Genomic DNA, 27,617 nt, shown 5'->3' on the forward strand with positions numbered 1-27,617 from the left:
AATTGCCTCATGGAAATAGTTTTAAGATGAGAGGTAATGTTTCAAAAGAAATATATAAAATATCCTTTCTTGTTATTTTGCTAATTTAGAAAAATATAGTTGCATATTTTCCTGCTTCCCATGATATTTCTTTGAATTAAAAATTTTTACCACAGTTTCATTGGATTGCAAAAACATATTTTATAAACTTATAATTTATCAAATCTATTAGATTGAAATAAGATAAATATAATACAAGAAATCCTGTTTTTTGAGAAGGAGTCTAAGAGTTTATGAACAAAATCAGATGTATTTAAGAAAACCTATTGGAATATGTAGTTCAGGGAAATCCTGACACTTATATCAGGTTTAGATTTAGCTCCATATAACAGATAACTTATTAAAAAGCAGAAGTTTAAGCAAAATAAATTATTTCTCTCATTAACAGAAAGTTTCTTAGTGAACATTTCCAGGCTAGTATGGCAGTTTTATAGTTAAGGATTTAAACTTCTTTTATCATTTTGCTTCACCATCTTAGCATGTATCTTTCATTCTCAAGGTGGCTTTGTAGTCAGAGATTACTTCTGGAATTCAAGACATCTCAGGCACATTCTAGACTTCAGAAAGAAGGAAGATTTGGAGGTTATGCTACTCTTCAAGAGATTTTCCAGAGGTCAATATAATACTCTAACACTTCTGCTTATGTCTGATTGTCCAGAGTCTAGTCCCATGGCCACACTTTAAGGCTCTAAGGGAGGATAGGAAACTTAGCTGGGTACATTAGTGACCCACATAAAATCAAGAGTGTACTAATACTGTATCTGTATCTGTATGAGATGAGTATATCTGGGCCACTATCCAGAGGATTTCTGGAAGTCCCCAGCTCACTCTCCACAAGCCATAAGTACTATTTCTCCGTCATGCACACAATTGCTAGCTCTGTCAAGTGGTAGTACTTTGAGTGTGATGTTTCCTAGGGTGCTCCATGACCATCCTGCGATGGAGTCCACATGTGCTCAATGTGCGTTTTCCAGAGCTGGAGACTTGAACTGGATGCTGCTCAAGCACCACCTGTTTGCCAATAAGTTTGATGTGTATATTGACCTTTTCGCCATCCAGTGTTTGGATAAGCATCTGAGACACAAAACTTTGAAGACATTAAAATACTGACTATTACAGGCAATTTTATGAATAGTAATAAGGATACACAAAAAATACCCTTATCTGATTCCTCTTCCTTGTCAACAAGCATCGGGAAAATGGTATGAGGTCCTCTTTGGGGTGGGGACTCAGTCTTCTTGTCAGAGAAGCTGCATGTCTGCAGAGCACCATTGACTAGAAATGTGATAGCATTAAATGTTCACCTAAATTTAACGTGAGGGGGAGTAAAAGTAGCCTTGAGGCCAGTGCAGGTAGCAAGGCATTCTGGAAAGAGGGGACCAGGGTGCCTGGGGAAGAGGCCAATGCGTAAGGGCAGCCTGTTCAAAGAGCGCAGGGACTTAGCAAAATGAGAAGATTTCACCTGTGCCAAAACTATTGAGAATTTTAAATGTGACAATTTTCCAGGTATGAATAAACTTATAGCAACAAACGACCATAAAGATATAATTGATCTGATCCATTGTATTGAAATAGAAATTTGATTTTACTCTAAATTATTTGGCCAGGCTGGTCTTGAACTCCTGACCTCAGGTGATCCACCCACCTCGGCTTCCCAAAGTGCTAGAATTACAGGTGTGAGCCACCACACCTGCCCCAACAAGGCTATTTTTTTTAAAGAACACTTCAGTGTACACTGAAATACATATTTATAAGTGCTGCTTTTTAAATATGTGCCAACCTAACTTTTTCTCATTACAGATGCTGAAGTGGAGGGAAAAAGTGAAAGACAGGAGGTGCTCACCTTTTCCCTGAGCAAGAGGAAAGGCAACTTCCCTCAGTTCTTAAGAAAAAGTGCAGGCCATTCACAGTCTGCCTTCAACCCAGAGAAACAGGAATCACTTTCTCGAGCACTTTTTTTTTTCTCATCCCTGTCTCCTTGCTCCTGTCTGAGATTAGGCTTGAACTTTTAGTACTTTTTTTGTAACCAGGAGCTGGAAAATACAGATTTAAACATGGTGGGAAATGAGAGATACTAAGATGTGTTGAACAGCAGGGCAATCAAACAGCTGTTGAGTTGGAGAGAGAAAGCTGGATCATATCAGAGTGGATGCTATCAAAGGAGTTATGAGCTTAACATGACAGAAAATTGCATGTACTTGAAATATGCCATTACAAAATGCCAGCCTGACATTAAGCTGCTTTATAGAGGTATCATGTCCTTAAATAGCCTGGTGATTATTCGTGTCCCTGGAGCTCTGCTTTCCTCCCTGATTTTGTAATGCCCTGGCTTGCCTTTAATCACTGCAAAGAGTGTCACCATCTTAGAAAAATTCTTAAAAGAGAATTAATTTTGATTTCCATTGATGCTCTAGAGGGTTTTTTTTTTTTTCCTTTAATAGCTGGGATGGGGATGCAGCCTTCTGTCCCACAATGACAGGAGGTAGCAGTTTCTGGTAGGGGTAAGGATCCTACTTTGACCACCCTTAAAAAACAAAAGCATTTTCTGTATGCCCATTATGTGTTAAGCACTTTACATGCACTATCTCATTTAATTCTCATAAAACCTATAAGGTAAGTTCTATTATTAGACTTATTGAAATTAAAGTACAGAGAGACCAAGTGACTTGCCCAAGGTCACTCAGCCGGCTAGTCAGTAGTAAAATGGGGATTTTAACTCAGGCGGATTGATTCCGGAGCCTATTCTCAGGTAGTCACACTGCTTTCCTCAAGGACCATGTTCCACTGAGAGGCCTAAGTTGGGAAGATAAGGTAAATTATTAAGAAATATTTATAGAAAGGACAAAAGAGAACAAGAGATAAGATAATGCATTCCACCTTTGTCTTTAGAATGGTATGGTTAAGAAAACAAAAACCTGTGCTGGGCTTTATACATTAAGAAACATTCTAATAAATCCTACTGCCACCAGAAAAAAAAAAAAAAAAGATTATTCTTGCATAAGGAGAGGCAACAGGAAGTGTGAATGAGAAGCACAAATGTGGAAAGTAAAGCTCTTTAAAAAGGAAAGCAGCTGCAAACTTCCCATCTGCAGTGTTTGTTTGTCTCGGCTCCAGTCATCACTGCCACGATTACCCCTGGATGAATTCCCCAGTGGAAATATCAACAAGGTAGGAAATGTGATAATTATATTTTCTATTATCCCCAAAAGAATATATTAAGATGGTAGATATGGACATCATTTGGAAGAAAAGTGCTAGGTAGTAGACACAATTGCTGATGAAACAAAACTAGCTGATTTTTCGTCCTCTGGTATTAGCAAAAAGGCAAAGTCCCAGATGTTATTCTGCACCTCTTCTAAGGTGTAGTTGTAATTGAACAACAGCTAGGCTTATTGGATTGCTTTCTGCCTTTCTCTATAAAATAAATATATATTCAGTACATTCTAGATAATCTTCTAGAGGTCATAATAGTAACAGTGAATGATCCAATAGATGACTTGGGATATCACCTCATACTAGTTGGTGGAGTAGAGAAAGTATTGATGCCTATTGATGTAAAAAAGGTTTCTTGAGGGAGTGAACATTCGAGGGGTAATTTTTGTGACTCAAAAATATGGAATATTGATATGTTATAGAATGTTGATCTGTTAAGCTCTCTTTCTATAATCTCCAGCTTTTCTGAGGCTGTCACCTAAGATGCCTGCTAAAACTTGTACTCTCATCATTCTTGCATGGCAATCTGGAAGTGTGGGAATATTAACGTCTTGTAGGGAAACCTTCAATTGAAAAGACCCATGAGACAATGGTCAAATATTTCTCTCTTTTGCCCCTTGGGCAGCCAATTTTAGACTTTTTGTATAGCTCCTCATAAGATTTGAGTGAAATCACGCACAGTTGACCACGGTTATGTTCAACGCCCTATGCACCTTTGCACTGACTTTCTTTCCTACCCCATTTTATTCTCACTAGATCTTCTCTCCTATTTCCTGGAATCATTTCCAAATAAATGACCTGAATGCAATTCTTATGCAGGTTCTGTTTTTATGGAGGTCCCAGACTAAGACAATGCCACATTATAAAAGGAGCAATATCTATGGGCTGAGAGATGAGGGGGGGTGTTTGTCAGGGTATGGTACTGGCATTTAATACAGCTTTCTCTCCTCTACCAGATATCTAAATATTGACATTGTGGAAGGTTTCTCTGGGATTCATCTGCTCTTTTTAGATCTTCTTTTCTTTATCTACACTTTCTCTTCTTTATCTATATTTCTCTTCTATATTTTCTCCTTAGACAATCTACAGTTCTATGGTTTTAAACACCACCTTTATTTTAATGACTCCCCCAAATTATATCTTTAGTCTTGATCTTGCTTCAGAGCACCAGCATCATATATCCAATTGTCTATATTTCATCTCCATTCGGTTGTCTAACTGGCATCTTTTTCTTCATTTGCACAAAATGAAACTCTTGTTTACCTCCCAGTAAAATAAGCTGTTTCCTACAAAATAAGCTGTTATGCCCCTATTCTTTTTCATGGCACTACCATCTACACTATAGCTCAAACAAAGAAAACTTGATGTTCTTGGTTTTACCCTTTTCATACTCTTCCCAGCCAAGTTCTGAATATTTTATCTCCAGAATAGATTTCAAATTTATCCACTTATCTACATCCCCACAGTAATTGCCCTTGTCCTAGGCATAATTATCTTTTGTCAGGACCACTCCAATAGCCTTATAAAATCTATTAGAGATAATACCATCAGAATAGTTTAAACAAATACACATAAGTCACTAGCCCTTTTCAAGCCTTCTAGTGATTTCCTAAGGCATCTGGAAATAAAAGTTAAAAACCTTTCCATGTACCCAAGGTCCTATATGATCTAGGCCCTGCTAACATTAGATTTTTTTTTTCTTGCTCACTATTGCTGTAGACTGTGTTTATGTGCCCCCACCCCAGATTCACATGTTAAAGCCTAACTGCCAATGTGATGGTATTTGGAAGTGAGGTCTTTGGGAGGTGATCAGATCACGGGGCAAAGGTTTCATGGATGGGATTAGTGCCCTTATAAAAGAAACTCCAGAGAGCTAGTTAGTTCCTTCCATGTGAGGACACAGTGAAACTGCTGTCTATGAGCCAGGAAGTAGTCCTCATCAGAACCAAGTCCACTGGTGCTTTGATCTTGAACTTTCCAGCCTCCGGAACAGTGAGAAATATATTTCTGTTGTTTATAAGTCACCTAGTCTATGGTGTTCCGTTATAGCAGCTGGAGTGAATGAAGACACTTACGCACCAGTCACAGTAGTATCTTTTCATTCTCCGAAAAGCCCTGCTTCTGTCTTTCCTCAGGGTCTTTCATTTCTGAACCTTCTGCCTGGATAGCTCCTTTTCCAGCTTTTCATGGGCCATACTCCTTATTCTTTAGGCCTCAGTACAAATGTCTCCTCCTCTGAGAGTGATTCTTGCCTTGGTGACCTGTGAAAACGCCCTCCAGCCCAGTTACTGTCTATCACTACTTGTTTATTTCCTTCATAATTCTTCTCAGAAATTTCGTATTGTGTTTTGAGCCATTTTTATTTTCCATTCATCTTTTCAATTAGAAGGTAAGCTCCACAAGGTCAGAAGTCTATCTTTCTCGACAAGTTTTACATTTCTAAAGTAGATCTGGCAACTTTGTGGAATATAAATGGATAGGATAATTATTTTGAGAAATTCTTCTGGATAGGTGCATGTAGGAATCTTCTTTTTTAAAACTTACACTGAGGCAAAGAACCTACTAATGTCTAATTTTTCCTGTCTCAATTATCTATATATCCTTGCATCTTTGAAACTCTAATGAGACCAGGAGATGGGAGTAAACAATCATTTTGTGTGTGTGAGTACATAAAGACATCTGCTAAATCTTCACTTCTTATTTTTTATGGTCAGTATTATTTTCAAGTAGGAAGCAAAACTGATGATTCATCTCTTAGTAATCAAATTTATTATAACCAATTATATTTTTTCAATAGCTTTTATCTAAATAGAATGATTACATCTGAGAAGCATGAGATTTTATGAGAAAGGACACGACTTAAATTCTATTCAGTTTATAATGTTTTCTCTTTTTATAAAAATGACTTGGCTAACTTCTTCTAATATAACCCTGACACACACAGACTGAAATTCTTAGTACTTCTTAACTCTTCCCCTCTTAAGTCATTCTGTCTTTCAGATACACACAAATTCATTATCTCAGTTCCTTTCAAAGACCTATATATCCAAAACTTCAATACCTTTTAGTCACAGATGCTTCTTTTACTCTCGTTTCCGTTTTCATACCTGCCACCTCAGGATGTGGTACCCAGCTTTTTCATGTCATCACAGGCTGGATCTGTTTGCTTCATTTTGTGATTCTGGGCCAGAGAGCCCTGAGTTCACTTTGGAAGCCTTATTCTAAAATTTAGTGCCAAATATCACAAGTGCCAAAGGAATAAAGGTTTTTTTAAAATATTTATGGTGAACATAATGATAAAGCAAGTCCAGTCCTGTGTTGATTAACTATTAACATGAATTTTTATTATTTCTGAAAGTATTTACATACATTTATGCATATCAAAGCTAACATTAAATTCTTAGGCTTTCTTTTTTTCTTAAAATCTTATATTACAGCGTCTTGCAGCTTTTTGTAATTTAGAATTTCTCATACTGAATTTTCCTAAAGAGAGACACATGTCTATTGTTTGTGATTTAGTTTCTTGATATGTAATAACTGCATCATGGGTTTTGTTACATTTAAATGTAAAGCAACTGAGCTGTGATACATAAATTTGTTAATGTTGTACTCTCAGTTTGCCAAAATGACATGAAATAATTTGATTTTATATATTGCTCTTGATGCCCCTTGTTACTCTCTTATACTTAGCTAGACTTTGAGATTTTACAGTACAGAGATTTTCTGTACTCTAACCTCAGGGAAAACTTCTTACCACTTTTTTTTTTTTTTTTTTTTGAGATGGAGTCTGTCTCTGCTGCCCAGGCTGGAGTGCAGTGGCACCATCTCGGCTCACTGCCACCTCCGCCTACCGGGTTCAAACGATTCTCCTGCCCTAGCCTCCTGAGTAGCTGGGATTATAGGTGCGTGCCACCATGCCTGGCTAATTTTTGTATTTTTAGTAGAGATAGGGTTTCACCATGCTGATCAAGCGTGTCTTAAATTTCTGATCTCGTGATCCACCCGCCTCGGCGTCCCAAAGTGATGGGATTACAGGCATGAGCCACTGTGCCCAGTCACCACTTTTGTAATTACTTGATGGGTATGAGAAATACCTGCTTGGAGATCAGTCTCACTAATGGGTCTTGTCTCAACTGACTTGAAAAGAACCCAGAAGAAGATTTGATGTATTTGATCAGTCAAGTGCTATCCTTGATTCATCTGAGTGATTTCTGTCCTCTTCACCTCTTTCTGTCTGTGCTTCATGTTTAATAATGAAATGCTCTTACCATCAGTGCAGAGGGGTCCAGACCTCCCATATGGGCAGAGGCAGATAATATCTGTTCCGGATTTTGGAACACAGGTGGCACCATTTCCACATGGGTTGTTTTCACAACTTGCAAACTGGCACAGCTTGCCTGAATACAGCCTTGGACACTCACAAAACAGATTTTCACTACCACTGAGAAGGGAAAAAAATTTAAAAATTCATTAGAAAACGACTGATATTTTCTACACACAATACACATGTATACACATTCATGAACACATATGCGAATAAAATAATTGCGTCTTTTCTAATAAGTGACTTTTCTCCCTTTTTTTCTGTTTCAACTTTTGAATATTTGTAGCTGTGTGCTTTCCGTTGAAAGCAGATTAACAGCTTTATAGATTATCTGGAGCCATGAATTCTATTTTAAGCCATCTATTTTTATTTTCGATTTGTCTCCTCTTTTTATTTCACACTGGGTGCCTTTTCAGGGCTTCATCGAATATGTGTGGTGCTGCCTCAATAAAGTGCATCAAATGTCTGTTAGCAAAAAACATCTTAGACTCAAAGCTCAGAGGAGAATTTTAAGCTGGTGATAAGCTTCCCCACACTGAGGACAAAGTCCTCCAAGAGCTGCGCTTGTAGTAATTCTGAAAATAAGCCACAGTGGGGAGCTGTAATGACTATATAACTCTTCAGCTTAAAATATGGTTTGGTGGCCCCAGGCTGCGAGTGCCCATGAAAGCAGAGCTCAAGAAAAATACTCCTCTTACCTGTCAGGGAAGCATTCTCAAGAGGGAGGAGTGACTTGGAGTTTGTTATTTCTGGCTTCTCTGCATCCATTGCCCCATTTAAAGTCACAGATGCTTTTGTTTTCCTTTCCAAGAGCCACCCCTCCACCATTCTCAGTCCATGTTTGGGAGAGAATGTCTCCACTCTTGGTGCCAATCATAGTGTGTAGTGCAGGATGGATACACAACACACTAGGCCAACTGGCCGACCTCTGCTAAAACTCTTCGGAGACTACTCTTTTTATCTGCTGGTGTTGCTACACTGGTAATTGATGGTGGCATGTGCCTGTCCAGAGGGAAGAGCCTAGCTGAGAATAAATAGCTAATACTTAGCAATGTAGATATAAGTGACAGAGAAATATAGATTATTGATTATTTGGGTACCAGATCTCACCAGTAGTTATGGTGAGCCAATATATTCCACTGCTTTTACATTTTTAAAGCCAGTTTGATTTGGGATTTTGTCACTTGAAGTTAAATAATTCCATTTAATCTTTTCTTTTTTTTTCTCTCTCTCTCTTCTTACAGATCTTAGGAGTTTACATCTTATCTTCTCAATGCAACTGTTAGCTCTTAAGCATAGGTGCCGGGATCAGCCCTGATAATTGGGAAACTAACATATTTTTATGTTTTTATGACACAGCCTCCCAGTCTAGTTGTAGATCTTACCTATATCATGAATTTTTTCCCAACTATCTGTATGGTTTCTCAATACCTTCCTCATGTCTTTGAATCCCCTTACTCCAAAATTTGTGTGTAGGAAAGAACCATTTCTTTCATAATAATGAGTACCCGACTTAGAAAATGAAGGTGTTTCCTTTCTAAAAATATTCATATTTTAATATTAATTCATGATAATTTATGAAACACTATGGAGAAAGTTTATGTATCAGATAACAGGTAACCCTGGCTTTGGTGGGGTTGTAAGGCTTTGAAACCTTCAGATTTTGCCAACACATAATGCTTATCCTGTGAGTAATCAGTAATTTATGCATTTTATAACCTTCATGGCAACCTGCATAGCATTGTACACATTGCAGACAGATATGGAATCTCATAAGTCTTCAGGATTGGGAAAAAATTATAGATCGATGCCCCTAAGATGGTTATAAAGTGTCCTGAGCAAGCTCTTCTGTTTCTGTGAAATAAAATTTTGAGGACTGCTTAGCCAATGCTGTTCCTTGTTTCCTGAGAATAGTGGTAAAAGCACAGCTGGACCACCTAACAGGTACAGAAATATTTCTGGTACGACCTAAAGTGTAAGTTGAAAACTTAATGTTGTTTGGGGGTAATGGATAAAACTTTGCTTCCACTGATCTTACTTGGAGTTGAAAGGTCAGTATTAAGCATTTGTATTCTGGGATAAAGTCTAGGAAAGGAGCATTCTTGAGAGCTACATTCTGGAAGGATCAAATTAGTCTTTTTCAGATCAAGGAGAATGCCTCATATGTGAAAGTCAAACTAATCTAAGCATTGATTGATTTAAATGCTTTAATCATATAAACCTAAACAGATTTGGCATGTAGGAAAGATGATTTTATGGTGAAAACCAAGGAAAGCACTATTTTTAATCAGGTCCTATTGATAAATCAAGCCTCATTTCCTCTTTCTGCTTTCATCAGGTGTTGTGAGAAGTTGGTTGTGTAAATTCATGCAGAGATGACTAACTGTGTGCATCTGTATATCAGCAGGCAACTAGAGTAGAGAGAGAAATGGAAATTCTATAGAAAACTCTTCAAGAAAAGGGAAACTCACCATATCTAACCAAGGGCAAGTGTCCAGAGTCTTCTGGCCTCTCTTGATATCCCATTAGCACCTCATTAGCAAGAGTCAGCTTTACTCAACTAAGATGTTGCCAGATGATGGCACTTCAAATTGTACCTCAAAGTTCCAAAATACTTCCTGGAGTGTCAGACATTTCACCAATAGATTTTGTTTTCTAAATCTATCTTTGCTATCTTCTGTGTTACACCTGGACATAAAGGTTTCTCCTATCCAGATCTTGTCAGATCCTGTTATTAAATCGCAACTTCTTCAAAAGCTACCAAGTCTGCTGTTTTCTCTGCCACTTGACCTACTTTGATGTCTCTCTACATCTTGTAGCAAAAGGCAGTGTTGACCCAGAAAGAGAATGCTCTAAGACTGATGGATCTTATGTAAGACAGCTGACTTTTGGAAATAGTTTTCAAAACAGTGTCACCCTCTTTTGCTCAGTTTACTTTAAATATTACATCATTGCTGTGAATTTGTCACTGCTTATTATAATTAGCTTTGAGAGAATATATTTACATGAAATACATTTTTTTTTCATGGAATATATCTTTTCATCCCTAAAGTTTTAAAAATTTTATCCTTCACAAGACCTATAAACCACATAGAAACCTTTTTTGGAAATTTTCCTTTAAGCAAGTCAGGAGATTTTTCTGAATTAAAAGTAGGTCTGTAAAATAATCCAGATTATGGTGAAGTTTTTACCTATACACCTATACACCAGAGGACCATATATTTTTTTGCAATTGCTGCCATCCAGTTTGTTGTGCACCTACATTATGGATGGAGCCACGTGCCAAGCAGTTAATAAGACTCGCTTTCGCATTCTTTGTAGGAGAAATCATAAATGCATGAACAAATCTCTGTAAGATACAGTGTATGTGACAAAGGAATAGAAAAAGTATCAAGTATTTTAAGGTCTTAGCTCTGTAATATGTGGATTCAGATGACAGTAGTTTCTAAAAGCTGGTCTGTGAACTGGCACCAAAGGATTTACCAGGGACTCTCCTGGGTGCGTTTGATAAATGCAGATTTCCATGCTCCTCTTGCCCTCTGAGATTCTGATTTAGAAGATCTAAAATAAGGCTGAAGAGTCTGCATTTAAAAAATTTCATTAGGAGATTCTTTTGCATAGCCTACTTTGACTTAAACCCATCCCTCTGAGACAAATATTCTCTCCAGAGTAAAAACTTGATGGGCATTAGTTATTACTGTGTCCTTACAGGATGTTATAATTTTATTTCTGTTGTTGGGCTATGTTTTGACTTTTGACCAACATATATCGGAAAACATATATATCCATCAAAGTACAAAGATGAGAAAGTTTTCATTTTAGGAGTGCCATATGCAGTCTGCTGTATGTGCATTATGTTTAACTTCAACATAAAAGAGGAAAAAATTCACTCGGTCATTTTAAAGCTTAGTTAAAAAAATACCACCTATCTAAGCATATGCAAATATCTATACATTTTGGCACTGTAACTGCTACAGGATATTTGATTACAAGTCTACAATACGGTAAGAATATTAACTGACTATCATTTCTATAAGTATTAAAAGTTACCTTTAGAAAAATTTAGCTGATTAAAAAAAATAAAAGAAGCTGGCTTGAAAAGGGTGCCCACTATTTATATAACACAGCCAGATGCCAAAAGTCCTCTAGAACTAAAAGGACTCCTGCATGTATTAACTTAAAAAAATAAATAACTCTTCTTGCATTCTTTGTATCTAACGGATCATTAGGCGATTTCTAAGTTGGCCACCCACAGTGTTAAGAGAGGGAGGTTCTCAGCAGGAAAGAGTGCAGAAATGAATCCTTATGAATAATGTCTCCAGATATTTCTAAAAAATAAAATTGCTACTGGCGGAAATAACCCATCTCTATGTATCAGCTCTGATAGCACCACAACGCAGGCTTTAGGAGGTATGCAAATGAGATCCCAAGTAGCTGTGGTTCAAGTAGAACTTTCATTCTGTTTTCATGAATTTCACAACACCATGATAAGAGCCTGCTAATTACAAAGAATACTTCCCCTCCCCTGCAAGAATCTTCCTTAAAACATTGGAATTTCTGTCAAATGAGTTGTTAGCTGTGTGTGGAGACTCTGGCTCTAGTACTGTAGATAGATTTTCTTTGTCTGTTTCTAGGACAGAACTGCCTAAATGGATGTTATTTTGTGCTGTAAGGCACACCACTACGTATGACATTTTTCATTTTTAACTTTTTCTTTTTAAAAGTAGCCATGCATGAAAATAATGGGAAAAAAATGCAAAACCAAAATTACTTTGTGGTGGCCTAGAAAGTGAACTTGGAGAAACATAGTCTATATAATATACCCAAGAACAGAGAGCTCAGGGAAAATGTCCTCTGCTATAGAAACTTTTTTCTTTATATGAAAGGCTTTTTCTAAAGGCAGAAAGAAGATGAGAAAGGATAAGAGCAATAATAAACGTCATAGAATAACATAGGAATAAATACATAAAATGGAAAATCCATAAACAAAAACATTTTTTTCTTGTTCTTGTATCCATCCAATTTAATCTTGTAGGCATTTTGCAAAGAAAAATTGAATACATGGTATAGTCTCTCTCCGTCTCTCTTTCCTCTTCTTTCTTTCTCTATCTGACAGGCATGGTTCACTTTACAAAAAATAAACTTCATTAGTAAAGAAAAATGACCAAAATGTCTTCCCCAGCAAGTGCATCAGGATCTCCTTTCCAGAAAGAGATATCTTTTCCATATCTCTGGCCCTATGACCCTCTAGTTCTTATGAAATGGAATTAAAGTTTTGCTTCCAAGGGAGCAGACAGAGAAGAACATGAAACCCAAAAGGGGAGCTAACATAGTAAACATGGCCATTATCTGAATACATTAAATGAGATATGTATGAGAATGTGCCCAGCACAGTACTTGACATTGATCAGCTGCTCATTATATATTAGGAAAAGGAGGTAAGAATAAATGAAACATATAATTATTTGTGTCCGAATCAGTTAATGGTGAAATAAGAGCAATATGATGAAATCTGGTACAAAGAGAAGTGGGTTGGGAAAGAAGGATAAGGTGGATGGTATTACGGGTGAAAATATATACATTAATAATTGTTTGTTGAATGAATGTATCATTTCAGTGTTTAGAATTACCACCCCCCCCATACAAAAATCTCAGGATCTTACAATTATACTCTGTGCCCAAACTACAATTTCATAATAGATTTTCTCACTCTGTGCTCACTGCAAAATTAGCCGAACTCCAGCCCCCTGCATGGTAAGGGCAATTTGGGCAGGATTCAATATAACAGAATCTGTAAATGCAGTGCTTATGAAGCTCTGGAGCTCTCAGGTAATTTCCTGTAAAGATAATGTGCCTATTTGGAAGCTATTTAAGGCTAGAAGAGTTGGTATAAGCTTTTAAAATGTTATTTTAACTTCTACTAAAAAGACATAAAAATTCTCTTAAAATATTTAAGCCAACAAAGTGCCATTTCACCCATGCCCTTGACCTCAGTAATGTTCACATACACACAGTTTCTACTCAGCTGTTACCATGGTGAATTCACCGGTTATCAGGAAGGTAGAAACACAGCACACAATGTCAATGGTTGTTCTTTTCTGATATTAAGAATTATTTACAAAATTGCTGTGGGTGGAAAATTTATTCCTTAAAAATGTAAGGAATAATAGATAACAACTCTCTGGAAAGGTATACATTTATGAACCCAAAACATCCTTTATGGGTATTCCTATGAATTTGCAATGAGAATTTAATTTTTTTTTTTTTTTTTTTGCAGTTTCTCACTTATTCCACAGCCTTTTGTCAAATCTTTACACTCCCATTTTGGGTTGGAAAAAAAGCAAGACATTTAGAGGAGTTCTTGCCTCTAAATATGTTGATTTGGCAGACTTGCTCTAAAAGTACAGTTTGTGTCTGTCACTTAGAGCAAGCAGGTAACTTTTGGAATTGTCCCAGATCTCTTTATATAGAGTCAGTGTACTGAACAAAGTAAACCAGAGGTTGCTAACTGGCAAGATGTTTAATGCCTACCTCTTGAACCCTGCGGTATACTTAGATTATAATCTGAAGCCTAGACATGAAGTTAGATGCACAATTATAAGGGACAATATCAAAATCACCACTTCATCAAAATTCATCACATTTAATTAAATATCAAATTCTCCTTCTACCCAATTGTTGTTCGGATCTTTCCCAGTCCTGTGATCTCTGCTCAGAGGAGGTGACTTCACTTCCTACTCCATAGATAACATTTTAGTCATCAGCACCTCTCTTGACTTCCACATTATCTCTTCCAGTACTCATTCTCCATCCTTTTTTCCTCTTACCCCAATTCCCAATAACAAGTATTCCTTTCCAATGCTAGAATTTCACTTAATTTAATCCTATCAATATATTTGAAGCATAGAGTATAAGGAGACCTGAGCTGAGATACAAGAAGTGGCCTTGGTCCTTTTAAGAATTTTCACTTTAACTTATTGGCAATAGACAGACATCGAAAGGTTTTTTGAGGAGGGAATGAATTATATTATGTTTTAGAATTATTCTGGGGCTACAGTGTGGGAAATGTATGAAGAACAATAAACCTAGGGACAGATTGTACCGGTTATTAATTTATTGTCTGCTGGGCGTGGTGACTTATGCCTATAATCTCAGCATTTTCGGAGGCCAAGGCTGACGGATCACTTGAGGTCAGGAGTTCAAACCTCTCCTGGCCAACATGGTGAAATCCCGTCTTTACTAAAAATGCAAACAATTAGCTGGGTGTGGTGGTGCGTGCCTGTAATTCCATCTACTCAGGAGGCCGAGGTGAGAGAATCACTAGAACCTGGGAGTTGGAGGTTGTAGTGAGCCGAGATTGCACCACTGCACTCCACCTGGGCAACAGAATGAGACTCCATCTCAAAAAGAAAAAAAAAAAAAAAAGAATTAATTGTTTGTTAGTTCCAAATCCACCCTTTATAGTCCTTCCTTGTGATGCTGGAGCTGGACCTTATAAACATGTTCCCTTTGTCAATTGGGGGATGTTAAGCTTTGTCAGTAGAGGGCACTTGGGACACTGAAGGAAGAAGAGGTTCTCTTCCCAGCTCTGCCGTTCTTTCCTGTCTTATTAGTTCTGCTGGAGGCACACACAGGAAACTCAGTGCTACTCACCCCCAGCAAGTTTCCACAGCACCTCCACTGGAGAGTTACCCCTAGGAGAGAGCCCATGACCCACCCAGCTTTCTGGCTTCTAGGTGTTCCAGTGGGCAAATTCTTAGCATGTTCAGCAGCACCTTCAAGTGTGGCTTTCTGGTAAGTTCTCCTGGACCTCATAGTGAGTGGTTTGAAAGAGTTTCACAGGTGCCCCAGTGAGCAGGAATTCTTGCAAGTTCAGCAGCAGCTTTGTGGTGGCTTCTCAGTGAGCTCCCTAGAGCCCCAGAGGGTAGCTTCCCAGTGCGTTCCAGCAGCACCCCAGTACGTGGTTTCCTCTTTCCCGGTCTTGGTCTGGGGTATCACAGTGAACTTTTCTATCATTCAACCGCCACACTCTCCATCGCACTCTGCATACCAGGTGGTGTGTGTGTGTGAGCGTGCATATGTGTGTATGTGTGTGTGTGCATGTGTGTGTGCACGTGTGTATGTGTGCACATATGCATTTGTGTGTGTGTGTATATGTGTGAGCGTATATAGGTGTCTTCTGATTTGTTGCTTGGAGTACTCTTCCTCAGCCCTAGAGGTAGGAATGGCTCCCTTCATCCGCTATACCTAAATGTGGTGGGGGTTTTTTTGTTTGTTTTTTGTTTTTTTTTTTTTAAGACCGAGTCTTGCTCTTGTCACCCAGGCTGGAGTGCAGTGGCATGAATTTGGTTCACTGCAGCCACCACCTTCTGGGTTCAAGCAATTCTCCTATTCAGCCTCTCAAGTAGCTGGGATTACAGGCACACGCCACCATGCCTGGCTAATTTTTGTATTTTTAGTAGGGACGGGGTTTCACCATGTTGGCCAGGCTGGTCTCTAATTCCTGACCTCAGGTGATCTGCCTGCCTTGGCCTCCCAAAGTGCTGGGATTACAGGTGTGGGCCACCATGCCTGGCCTACCTAAAATATTTAATGTACTCTTTGCATCTTAGAAATTAATTTCATGTCACTGATAATAAATCTTCATATTAAACTTTCCTAAATAACTGTGTGGCTCTGTCTCTTGATCAAACCCTGAGTTATACACAGAAATCCAAGCAGAAGTGCAGATAAGCTCAGTGGAAGTGGGCATGGGGAGAAATAATTTGAGAGATGCTTAGGGAGAAAAACATCTAACTTGATGATTGGTTTCTGGTTTGTCCAGCTGAGTAGATTTTGGTGCCATTCTTGATACTGAAGAATATGTAAATTTAGAAAGTAGAGGGAGAATATGCATATATTATTTGATGTATCCATGGACATGCTAGTGACTATTTTCAGTAGTGTAGGAATACGTTATCAATATAACTTATTTAAAAAATAACATAAACATAATTAGGCTTTGATTAAAATTAAGAACACCTCTGGATTACAATGCTGGTTGGTGGAGAGGGAGAGGCAACTGAAGAAAAATAAACTTTGACTCAAACACCTTACCAATTCAAAGTACTAGGGCAGCTACTTACATATTAACAAAATAGGAAAGTTCGCAGTAAAAGCTTTTATCCATTGTGCTTTTCTTATCACTAAATAGAGAGAACCCCATGTGTGTGGCCTGATGTGGCAGAATTCTTTTTAGGCTTTAATGCATATATACTCTTTCTCTTATAAATGCAATTACCATGCATGAAATATCTGTTGGGGACAGTTGGTTAGCTTCTTGGGGATAGTTGTGAAGATGAAAACTATGTCCATGAAGGAGAGCTGACTGAGTAGAAAGTATTTTAGCTTGTTTGCATACAACTGTTGCTGATGACGATAATGATTCATTATAAAATGAAGCATCTGGGGTGAGTGCCTAACTGGATAGGATGCCAGGATAACAGGGGTAAACAGGGACTATCCCAGCCAAACCAGGGGTATGGTCACCTTCTATTTGGGGTCATAACATTTTTTCCTTAGGTTATTGTTGTACCGAATGTATTAAATATAGAGTTTCCATCTTAAACTAATTCTGAAGTAGAAATGCTGTGATTTTATTTTAACTGTTGTATTATCTGGAAACTTATTCTATTGGGGTTCAAATTTACATATATTTAGAGCATGAGCATTGCTCTAAATTAATACTGAGTGTTAATACTGAGTGTTAACTTGGTTGGATTGAGGGATGCAAGGTATTGATCCTGCGTGTGTCTGTGAGGGTGCTGCCAAAGGAGATTAATATTGGAGTTAGTGGGCTGGGGAAGACAGGCCCACCCTTAATCTGGTAGACACAATCTAATCAGCTGCCAGCCAAAATAAAGCAGGCAGCAAAAATGTGAAGAGGCAACATTGGCCTAGCCTTCCAGCCTACATCTTTCTCTTGTGCTGGTTGCTTCCTGCCCTCAAACATCAGACTCCAGGTTCTTCAGTTTTGAGGCTCGGACTGCCTCTCCTTGCACCTCAAGATTGCAGACAGCCTATTGTGGGACCTTGTGATCATATAAGTTAAAACTTAATAAACTCCCCTTTATCTCTCTCTCTCTCTCTCTCTCTCTATCCATTCATCCATCCTGTCCCTCTATGGAAATCTGACTAATTCAGACTTGGAGCAATATTTTGTGTTAAGTTGATGAAACTGAGACTCAAAGATCAGAGAACTGAAAACAGTTTTCCTGAAGAAGGAACTACTAATAATAAATCACTGCTTTGCTGCCTTTGAAATAATGTGCTTCTTCCTACCCTCTTTTTCTTTCTTTTTCTTTTTTAATCCTGAAAGGGGTAATTTCAGTTTTATACAAGAGGCTGAAAGTGGCTTCAGGCTTTTTCAATTAAAAGATTTAGTTTGCAACTTCTTTGCACTGGAAAAGACTAAATCTCATGGAATCAGTTGACATGATGTTAAAATGGACTGTGCTATTTCTTTAAAAGCCATGTACAATAGCCAGTTCTCATCAAAAGGTGTTTTGGCTGCAGGCAAGCTTCTTAGTTACATAACCTTATGGATGGTAAAGGGCAGTTTCAAAAGGCATTTATACCTAGTTAACACTTTTTTTTGGACACACTATTAGATGTGACAATTTTCTTTTACATTAAATGGATAAAAGAAAAAAAGGAACAGCCAACTTTCCCTGCTGTTTCAATAGTTCCAATTAGTTTCTTTCCCCTTCAATTGCTCCATCAGATGGGCTAGATAAGATTTCACTATTTGAGGGGATCGTTTTAAGCTTCTTTTCCAGCAGTTTGTTATTTTTAAAGCTCCAATGATTCACTATAAAATGCATCTCCATCTGCAGGAAGCAATTCCTAAATTGCTTCACTCAACAAATCCAAAACTGCTAGGCTCACTATAGCACAGAAATAGAACTGGTTTGGAAAGGGATTACCTATTGGGTTCAGAAAAACCTCTTCTGAGACAGGTTATGCCATGGAGCAGATCTCTGAATGCCAGAGGGAAATTTTATTTTATTGTATTTAGTAAGAATCATTTAAAGTTTTGTTTCATTGGTCTGAACTATTTCCTGGTAAATACATACACACACACACACACACACACACACACACACTTAAGTAACTAATATATATAATTATGAGTTATTGAAAACTCTCCAGTTCAGAATTACAATTTTTTAAGCAACTTAAAATTATGTCTGAATATACATACTTAAGTACCTTTTTTTCCAGAACTTATTAAATCTTAAGTTGAATTTATTTCTGCATTTATTTCACCTAAGGTTAATCCTTTTCCCCACCTCCTTGGCACATATATGCAAAATATTAACCTTTAGCCTGAAAATGTTATTTCCATTACTTATAGAGTTAGGGTCAAATATTTGGCATAGATTATATATATATAAAAGTGTAACATGTGTTAGAAAATCTTAGTTTATATTAGTCATTTTCAATCTAATTAAAGTAAAACAGAAACAAGAAAAAAATGCAGGTCAAGCGACAAGGAATTGTTTGCTAGTTTAATCACATATAGGAAGCTATTGTCATCCTTGAGACTTAGAGAAGGTTGACTATTCTATAGGGTTTTTAAAGACAGGACACGATTTATCTTAATATTGTGTCAGCATTTTCCTGAAACCGATTTAGCCTTTTGCATTAAAAAGAACAGACACGGCCGGGCGCGGTGGCTCAAGCCTGTAATCCCAGCACTTTGGGAGGCCGAGGCGGGCGGATCGAGACCATCCTGGCTAACATGGTGAAACCCCGTCTCTACTAAAAATACAAAAAACTAGCCGGGCGTGGTGGCGGGCGCCTGTAGTCCCAGCTACTCGGAGGCTGAGGCAGGAGAATGGCCTGAACCTGGGAGGCGGAGCTTGCAGTGAGCCGAGATCGCGCCACTGCACTCCAGCCTGGGTGACACAGCGCGAGACTCCGTCTCAAAAAAAAAAAAAAAAAAAAAAAAAAAAAAGAACAGACACACTAGAACTTTTAATCGAAAAGACCTGCATTTACTTTCAACCTCTGGTATCTAAAATCAAGTTATCTCTTTCTGAAAAGAACAAAAAGGAAGTAGCTAATCTTGAAGTTGTTCAGGAGTCATTTATTACCAAAAGTATTTTTACTGACTGTCCCAATTCCTTCAGGAAACTTCAAGGTATGAAGATTATAATATATAAAACAGACTATTTAAGGGATACTTAGTCTTGTTACAAAAGTTATCACTCAAGTCTCCAATAAATAGCTTCATACAAATATTTTTTCAGGGCTACACCATTTGCCACAGGCAAAACTGTCACATTGCATTTGGTTTTACACTGGAGTTCCTTGATGCTGTTCCATAAGCCTCCATGAGGGGCAGAGGAGCAGGCCTTCCATCCACTCTGCCATGCCTCAACCAGAGTTAGTTTGCTTCATTCATTCATTCATTCATTCACCCACTCAGAGTTTACTGAACTTTTTCCCTATGCCAGGCACTGCTAAGCACTGTGCCACTGTGTTGAATGGAATAGATATTATCCTGTTTTGCATAGAATTTACAATCTAGATGGTGAGACAAGAATTAAGTAACTAAATAGAAAATGACAAATTATATTAAGTCCTAAATGAGAATATCACATGGTGCTATGGGAGAGCACAGCAGGCGGCCTATTTTAGATAAATGGTTGGGGGAGAGTTTTCAGTGGAATTAATAATTAAATCCGAAACATAAAAAATGCAAAATTGGGTTAGGTGAGGAATAGAAAATGTTTAAATAGTGAACAATACATATGAATGCTAAGATATGAGAGAAAGTCTGACATAGTTCAGAACTGGAAAGTAGCCAGTTTTGCCCAGAGTTCAGCAAAAAGGAGGACATTTGAAAAACCATACAGAGGCTAGATCACACAGGATGTCTTTGGTAACAAAATGTACTCAACATTTAACTTAACCATAATTAGTGTGATTTTACTCCCCAGCAGCTGATGAAGGAATACTCTATGAAAACTTTCAAATATATATTATAACAGTATTCACCTTTGTTCAAAGAATTGATTCAGCCAGTAATCAGTTACAATGCCTCCTAGCATTTAAAGCAATGGCTTCCTTTACATTTGGAACCAAATTTTGGAAGCTGAAGTTGGAACTTTCTTACTAAGACCTGCAGGGCTGGATATGAGCTGGCCCCTATTTCGCTCTGTGACTGGCCTCTTTCCACTCTCTCACTGTGCTCTTGCTCCACATGCCCTTGGTGTGCCATGCCACATCACCACGACTCCAACTGACTTCTGATGTAGCTATGCTGGACAGTTCCCTGGGAACTCAGACTCACTGCACTCTGACAACTTCTCACCATAAACAGAGAGCAAACCATTTCTTCTACCTTTGTGAAAACACAGTCTGAAGGAGCAGAGTTAATGCCCCATGGGGGAACTCTCAATTAATGTGGCTGAAAGTCAGCAGATAATTGCTTCTGCCTTTAGGTGAACACTTCTTGCAGATATTCTGTAGGCTTCTCAGGATGTCCCAATACAACAGAATCCTCACAGCAGGGACTCTACAACTCTGCTTAACTTTTAGCTTTTCCCTCTGCTCTGTCTTCCTGTCCCAAGTCTTTCTCTTGCTCCTTGGGACTGCCTCCAATAAATTGCTTGTAACTAAGCCTGTGCTATAACCTCTGCTTTTGGGGAAATTCCAAGCTATGGTTCTGGTCTTTTTATTTGCATACATTCTGTGTTTGCTCCCCATTTAGTTCCTTTGTGCTTGGCCTAGAACCTTCTTTCTCTTTTGTATGATATTCACATGGCTGAGGCCTTCTCTTCATTCAGTTTCATCCTAAATGTTTTCTCCTGAGAGGAACCTTTCCTCTAATCCAGTGTTGTCCTCAACTGCTTGTCACTACTTTATTACATAACTGTTAGTATGTTTATTATAACTGATCACTTTTGAGATGTGCCTATTTTCTTATTAATTTATTTTATTACACATCTACTTGTATTTCACCTAGAATTGTAAGCTCCAGGAGAGCACAACCCTTACTATGCTGTGAAGGATTGTGCTCGCAAAGTCCAGAACAATGGCTGTCATATAATGGTCATGCAGTAAATATGTGTTGAAGGAATTAACAAATGAAATTCAATGTGTTTTCAAGGTGAGATAATAGAATATGGAATAATGCTTTTCTTTTAAGAGCTTGCATTTGGAACAGTCTCTTATGGTGTTTCCATTACTAAGAAGGCACATGTGAAGCTTCCATCAAGTAAACAAAAAGAGTAAAAAAAAAAAAAAAAAAAAAAAAAAATTCAATTTTTTAGATGCAGCTGTCCTTTACTGGTAACTTTTCACTTCTTTTTAGTTTTACTAAAATGTCCTAATGGGATCGTAATTACCCTTGTGAGAGAGGGTATGTACTGTCAGGGGACATAAGAGAGCCTCCTGGGGTGCTGAAAAATGTTATCTATCTTGATTTGGGTTGTGGTTACATGGTTTTGTACATATGTAAGAATTCATTGAGATTTGTGTGCTTTACTGGATGTATGTTACCTTTCATTTAAAAAATCTTGACCAAGTTTGGTGCTAGGGGAGCAAAAATATGTATCAATTTTGTAAGTTTTAAAAATATAAAGACCTCTTTAATGTCAAATTTATTTTTCAGATAGTTCATCAAATCCTGATTTTTGAAATCTTAGGTTGGTTGATAAGGAATATCTTGATCATATTTTTACCTTGACGTTATCAAATATTTTATATTAACATAGAGAAAAATCAATCTATACTATGTAAATTCTTGGAGAGGTGGAGTCTTTCTTCTTCGATACACTTTTTTTTTTGAAAATGTAACTTTTGTTACTGAAAGTTGTGTATTAATTAGAAATACTTTATCAGCTGTCATAGAAATAATATGCTATCTTAATCTTCTTTGCATTGGTCCTGTGAAGAAATATTATATTGGCTAGGTGGAGCATTTCCATTTTTATTAAATTTGTATTTGCCTGTTCTTTCCATTTGCATCTCATGCTAAATTACATGGCAAAATTAACACCAACTGAAGTGCAATTTCTAAATGGAAATCTATTATATCCTCCAATATTTTAATCATGACTTACCTGTTTTATAAATACCAATTAAGCTTTTTTGGGAGTGCACCAGTAATGCTCATATGCCATGAAGCACCAAACATATAGGAGTAATCTCATAGCATTAGAGTAGATCCCAATTACTGGCCAAGTAGGCTATATCTTTTGTTATCTGGGTTGAGATGCTGGATGTTCTCCATTCTGAAAATATCTGCTCATTGTCTTATAGCTGCTCCATGAAAATCCATTTTTGGTGTTTGCTTCTTTTTAGGAAGAGAACTAAACATTCTTCTCATGATTTAAGGACTGTTTCAGTGCCAACATGTCAATGATACTCATGGCCAATGAGTATCTCAATGATACTCTTTTTTCCTTTGACACAGTGATGCCATTCACTTATTGATTCAGGCATTCAATAAATATTTATGAAGTTCTGACGTGTGTTAGGCACAGGTTTGTTAAGCTAGAAAGACACATAAGGTATGACTATATCAATATTTTAGTCTAAATTAGTAGTTCTTAAAGTTAGTTTTGCATCTGAATTACTATGGGAGCTTGTCAGAAATACAGATCCATAGTTCTCACCAAGGAGCTACTTACTAGAAGCAGAATTTGGGGGCATGGGAACTGAGTAAGTTCTAGATGAGAGATACACAGCTTTGATGGCCAGATTTTTAGCCCTCCATAATATTCCCTTTCAAGAACTTGACCCAATTCGGGACTAAAAAGAAAATCTTTATATTGATATGAGTCTCCCAACTGTTGTAGATGTAATCATTGGCTATAGTTGTACTCTTTTGATCTATATTCTTCTTCCAATGTCAATGGCATATAGTTAATATCAAATAAGTATTTGTTGAACAATAAATGACTCTCTTTCAACCATTCAAACTCGGCTGTCTTCAGGCAAAACATTTCTTATGGTATGGCTTCACAACCTATACAGAAACTTAAATGTTGGCATCTGAGATTTCCTGGTAGTTAGGGTAAGAATGGTAACTTGATGCTCAATGCTTTTAGTCATGCTTTGATTTTACAATGTCTAAATAATTCATAAGTTTTATGCTGAAAAAAAGGAAACAGCCCTTTATCTTTTGGCTTGGGCCATACAAGGATCATCTTAAATCTATTTTATTTCAAGGAACATTGAATATTCTTTTGAGTACATTTTACAGGGTTAAAAATTGATATATTTTAAGTTTGTATTTTAAGATATATTGTCTACAGAACATGGACTATGGTCAGTTTTCTAGGTCAGATAATATAAAAATCAAGTTATAATTGGAAGTCCCATAGTTTATACAGACTAAACAAAAAGAAAAAGTTGTATATGTGTGGTTGCATTCCAAAAAAAAAAAAAAAAAAAAAAGTAATGTTATTACTTTAGATCATTTTGTTAAATGTTTGAAACATTTCAAGAAGAAGTAATGTTATGCAAGTTTCAACATAGCACATTCTCAAAATGAAAAACACTTCAGGGAATTTGGTAATAAGGTGATAACAAGATGATGAGGTGCTAAAGAAGTTAGTTTCTGCTTTGAATTTTTTTAAGTCCATTATCCTTATTGATGTCTTAAAACACTTCAATCTATATACTGACCTTTTATTCTGACTGCTACCTTAACTGTGCCTATCACACATTTTTGAGAGATTGCTATAAATTATGAAAGGTTGAAAGTGCCCCCAAAAGCATTAAATCAAATGCTATAAAATTGAGTGCTGACATTTTTCAAAAGTGCAAAAAGTGCAATACTGAGAGTTTCAGAGTGCCGAATATTACCATGGAAGGAAACTGGTCCTGGGAGAATTCAATCTGAGTATAGAAAATGAGGCAACTTTTATATTTGACACAAAAGGTTGTTTTCTTACTTTCTGCTAATGGAATGTAATTAAGCACTTAATTGCTCTTATTCTCCTTTGAATCAGACATTCAAAGGGCAGGTAGGTCAGGACACTGTCTGGCTCATTTATTAGAAAAGCATGCAAACAGTTGACCTAGAAACAAATTGACAGAACAAGGGCCCACCAGTGGGACAGCATCTGCAGGCATAAGCACCAGTTAGATATTAATATAAGCCCCAAATATGTAAGTACACTACCTTTCTCCAAGGACATGCTACAGTTTCACTTCTTTGTGTTGAGAATGGAATGTAATGAGAATATATCCAGACCATTTAGTGACTAAAACTGAGAAGACCTTAACTAAAAGGGGAAAGAGGACTAAAAGGTGTTTTTTTGGTGTTTTTTTTTTTTTTTTGTCTTTGAAAATAGAATGGAGGGACTTCTGGGTAAAATAGCCAAACAGAAAAGCTCCAGTCTGCAGCTCCTAGTGAGACCAAAGCAGAAGGCCGGTGATTTCTGCATTTCCAACTGAGGTGCCCAGTTCATCTCATTGGAACTGGTTAGACATTGGATACAGCCCACAGAGGGTGAGCAGAAGCAGGGTGAGGTGTCCCCTCATCCAGGAAGCATAAGGGGTCAGGGAACTCCATCCCCTAGCCAAGGGAAGCCCTGAGGGACTGTGCCATGAGGGACAGTGCACACTGGCCCAGATACTACACTTTGCCCATGGTCTTTGCAACCTGCGGACCGGGAGATTCCCTCGGGTGCCTACATCACCAGGGCCCTAGGTTTCAAGCACAAAACTGGGCAGCCATTTGGGCAGCCACTGAGCTAGCTGCAGAAGTTTTGTTTTTTTTTTTTTTTTTTTTTTTTTTTTTCCATACCCCAGTGGTACCTGGAACCCCAGTGAGACAGAACCATTCACTCCTCTGGAAAGGGGGCTGAAGCCAGGAAGCCAAGTGGTCTGGTTCAGCAGATCTCACTCCCATGGAGCCCAGCACTGGCTTGAAATTCTTGCTGCCATCACAGCAGTTGGAAGTTGACCTCAGGATGTTAGAGCTTGGTGGTGGGGAGAGGCATTTGCCATTACTGAGGCTTGAGTAGGCGGTTTTCCCCTCACAGTGTAAACAAAGCCGCCTGGAAGTTCAAACTGGGTGGAGCCCACCGCAGCGCCTCAAAGAAACTGTAGTCAGACTGCCTCTCTAGATACCTCCTCTCTGGGCAGTGCATCTCTGAAAGGCAGCAGCCCCAGTCAGGGGCTTATAGATAAAACTCCCGTCTCCCTGGGACAGAGCACTGGGGGAAGGGGCAGCTGTGGGCACAGCTTCAGCAGACTTAAACTTTCCTGCCTGCCAGCTCTGAAGAGAGCAGTGGATCTCCCAGCACAGTGCTCAAGCTCTGCTAAGGGAAAGACTGCCTCCTCAAATGGGTCATTGACTCCTGTGCCTCCTGAAGAGGAGACACCTCCCAGCAGGGGTTGACACACACCTCATACAGGAAAGCTCCAGCTGGCATCTGGCAGGTGCCCCTCTGGGGCGAAGCTTCCAGAGGAAGGAACAGGCAGCAATCTGTTCTGCAGCCTCCACTGGTGATTCCCAGGCAAACAAGGTCTGGAGTAGATCCCCAGCAAACTCCAGCAGACCTGCTGAAGAGAGCCCAGACTGGTAGAAGGAAAACTAACAAACAGAAAGCAATAGCATCAGCATCAACAAAAAGGATGACCACGCAAAAACTCCATCCAAAGGTCACCAACAGCAAAGACCAAAGATAGATAAATCCACAAAGATGTGGAAAACCAATGTAAAAAAGCTAAAAATTCCAAAAACCAGAATGCCCCTTTTCCTCCAAAGGATCACAACTTCATGTAAGCAAGGGAACAAAACTGGATGGAGAATGAATTTGACGAATTGACAGAAGAAGGCTTCAGAAGGTGGGTAATAAACTCCTCTGAGCTAAAGAAGCATGTTCTAATTCAATGCAAAAAAGCTAAGTACCTTGATAAAAGGTTAGAGAAGTTTCAAACTAGAGTAACCAGTTTTGAGAAGAACATAAGTGACCTGATGGAGCTGAAAAACATGGTACGCAAACTTCATGAAGCATACACAAGTATGAATAGTTGAATTGATCAAGTAGAAGAAGGACATCAGAGATTGAAGATCAACTTAATGAAATAAAGTGTAAAGAAAAGATTAGAGAAAAAAGAATAGAAAGGAATAAACCAGGCCTCCAAGAAATATGGGACTATGTGAAAAGACCAAACCTGCATTTGATTGGTATACCTGAAAGTGATGGGGAGAAGGGAACCAAGTTGGAAAACACACTTCAGAATATTATCCAGGAGAACTTCCCCAACCTAGCAAGACAGGCCAACATTCAAACTCAGGAAATACAGAGAATACCACAAAGATACTCCCCTAGAAGAGCAACCCCAAGACACATAATCGCCAGATTTACCAGAGTAGAAATAAAGGAAAATATGTTAAGGACAGCCAGAGAGAAAGGTTGGGGAAGCCACAAAGGAGAGCCAGTTAGATTAACAGCTGATCTCGGCAGAAACCCTAGAAACCAGAATAGAGTGGGGACCGATATTCAACATTCTTAAAGAAAAGAATTTTCAACCCAGAATTTCATGTCCGGCCAAACTACACTTCATAAGTGAAGGAGAAATAGAATCCTTTACAGAGAAGCAAATGCTGAAGGATTTTGTCACCACCAGGCCTGCCTTACAAGAACTCTTGAAGGAAGCATTAAATATAGAAAGGAAAAACTGGTACCAGCCACAGCAAAAACAAACCAAAATGTAAAGACCATTAACACTATGAAGAAACTGCATCAACTAATGGGCAAAATAACTAGCTGGCATCATAATGACAGGATCAAATTAATACATAACAATATTAACCTTAAATGTAAATGGGCTAAATGCCCCCAATAAAAGGTACAGACTTGCAAATTGGATAAAGAATCAAGACCTCTTGGTCTGCTGTATTCAGGAGACTCATCTCATGTAGAAAGTCACACATAGGCTCAAAATAAAAGGATGGAGGAAGATTTACCAAGACGATGGAAAGCAAAAAAAAAAAAAAAAAAAAAAAAAAAAAAAAAAAAAAGGGGGG

At 38.0% G+C, this 27,617-nt stretch overlaps 1 protein-coding gene across 1 annotated transcript in view; it reads right to left on the reverse strand.

The window, feature by feature from the left end:
• Window positions 1-27,617, reverse strand: part of EYS (eyes shut homolog (Drosophila)) — a 2,114,515-nt gene that overhangs the window by 146,936 nt on the left and 1,939,962 nt on the right. Inside the window, exon 35 of the mRNA XM_025382342.1 lies at window positions 7,521-7,693. Coding sequence (XP_025238127.1) covers window positions 7,521-7,693 — 173 coding nt within the window. The remainder of the gene's footprint in view (window positions 1-7,520; window positions 7,694-27,617) is intronic.

This window comes from Theropithecus gelada, chromosome 4 (genome assembly GCF_003255815.1).
Source record: "Theropithecus gelada isolate Dixy chromosome 4, Tgel_1.0, whole genome shotgun sequence".
Lineage (NCBI taxonomy): Eukaryota > Metazoa > Chordata > Mammalia > Primates > Cercopithecidae > Theropithecus > Theropithecus gelada.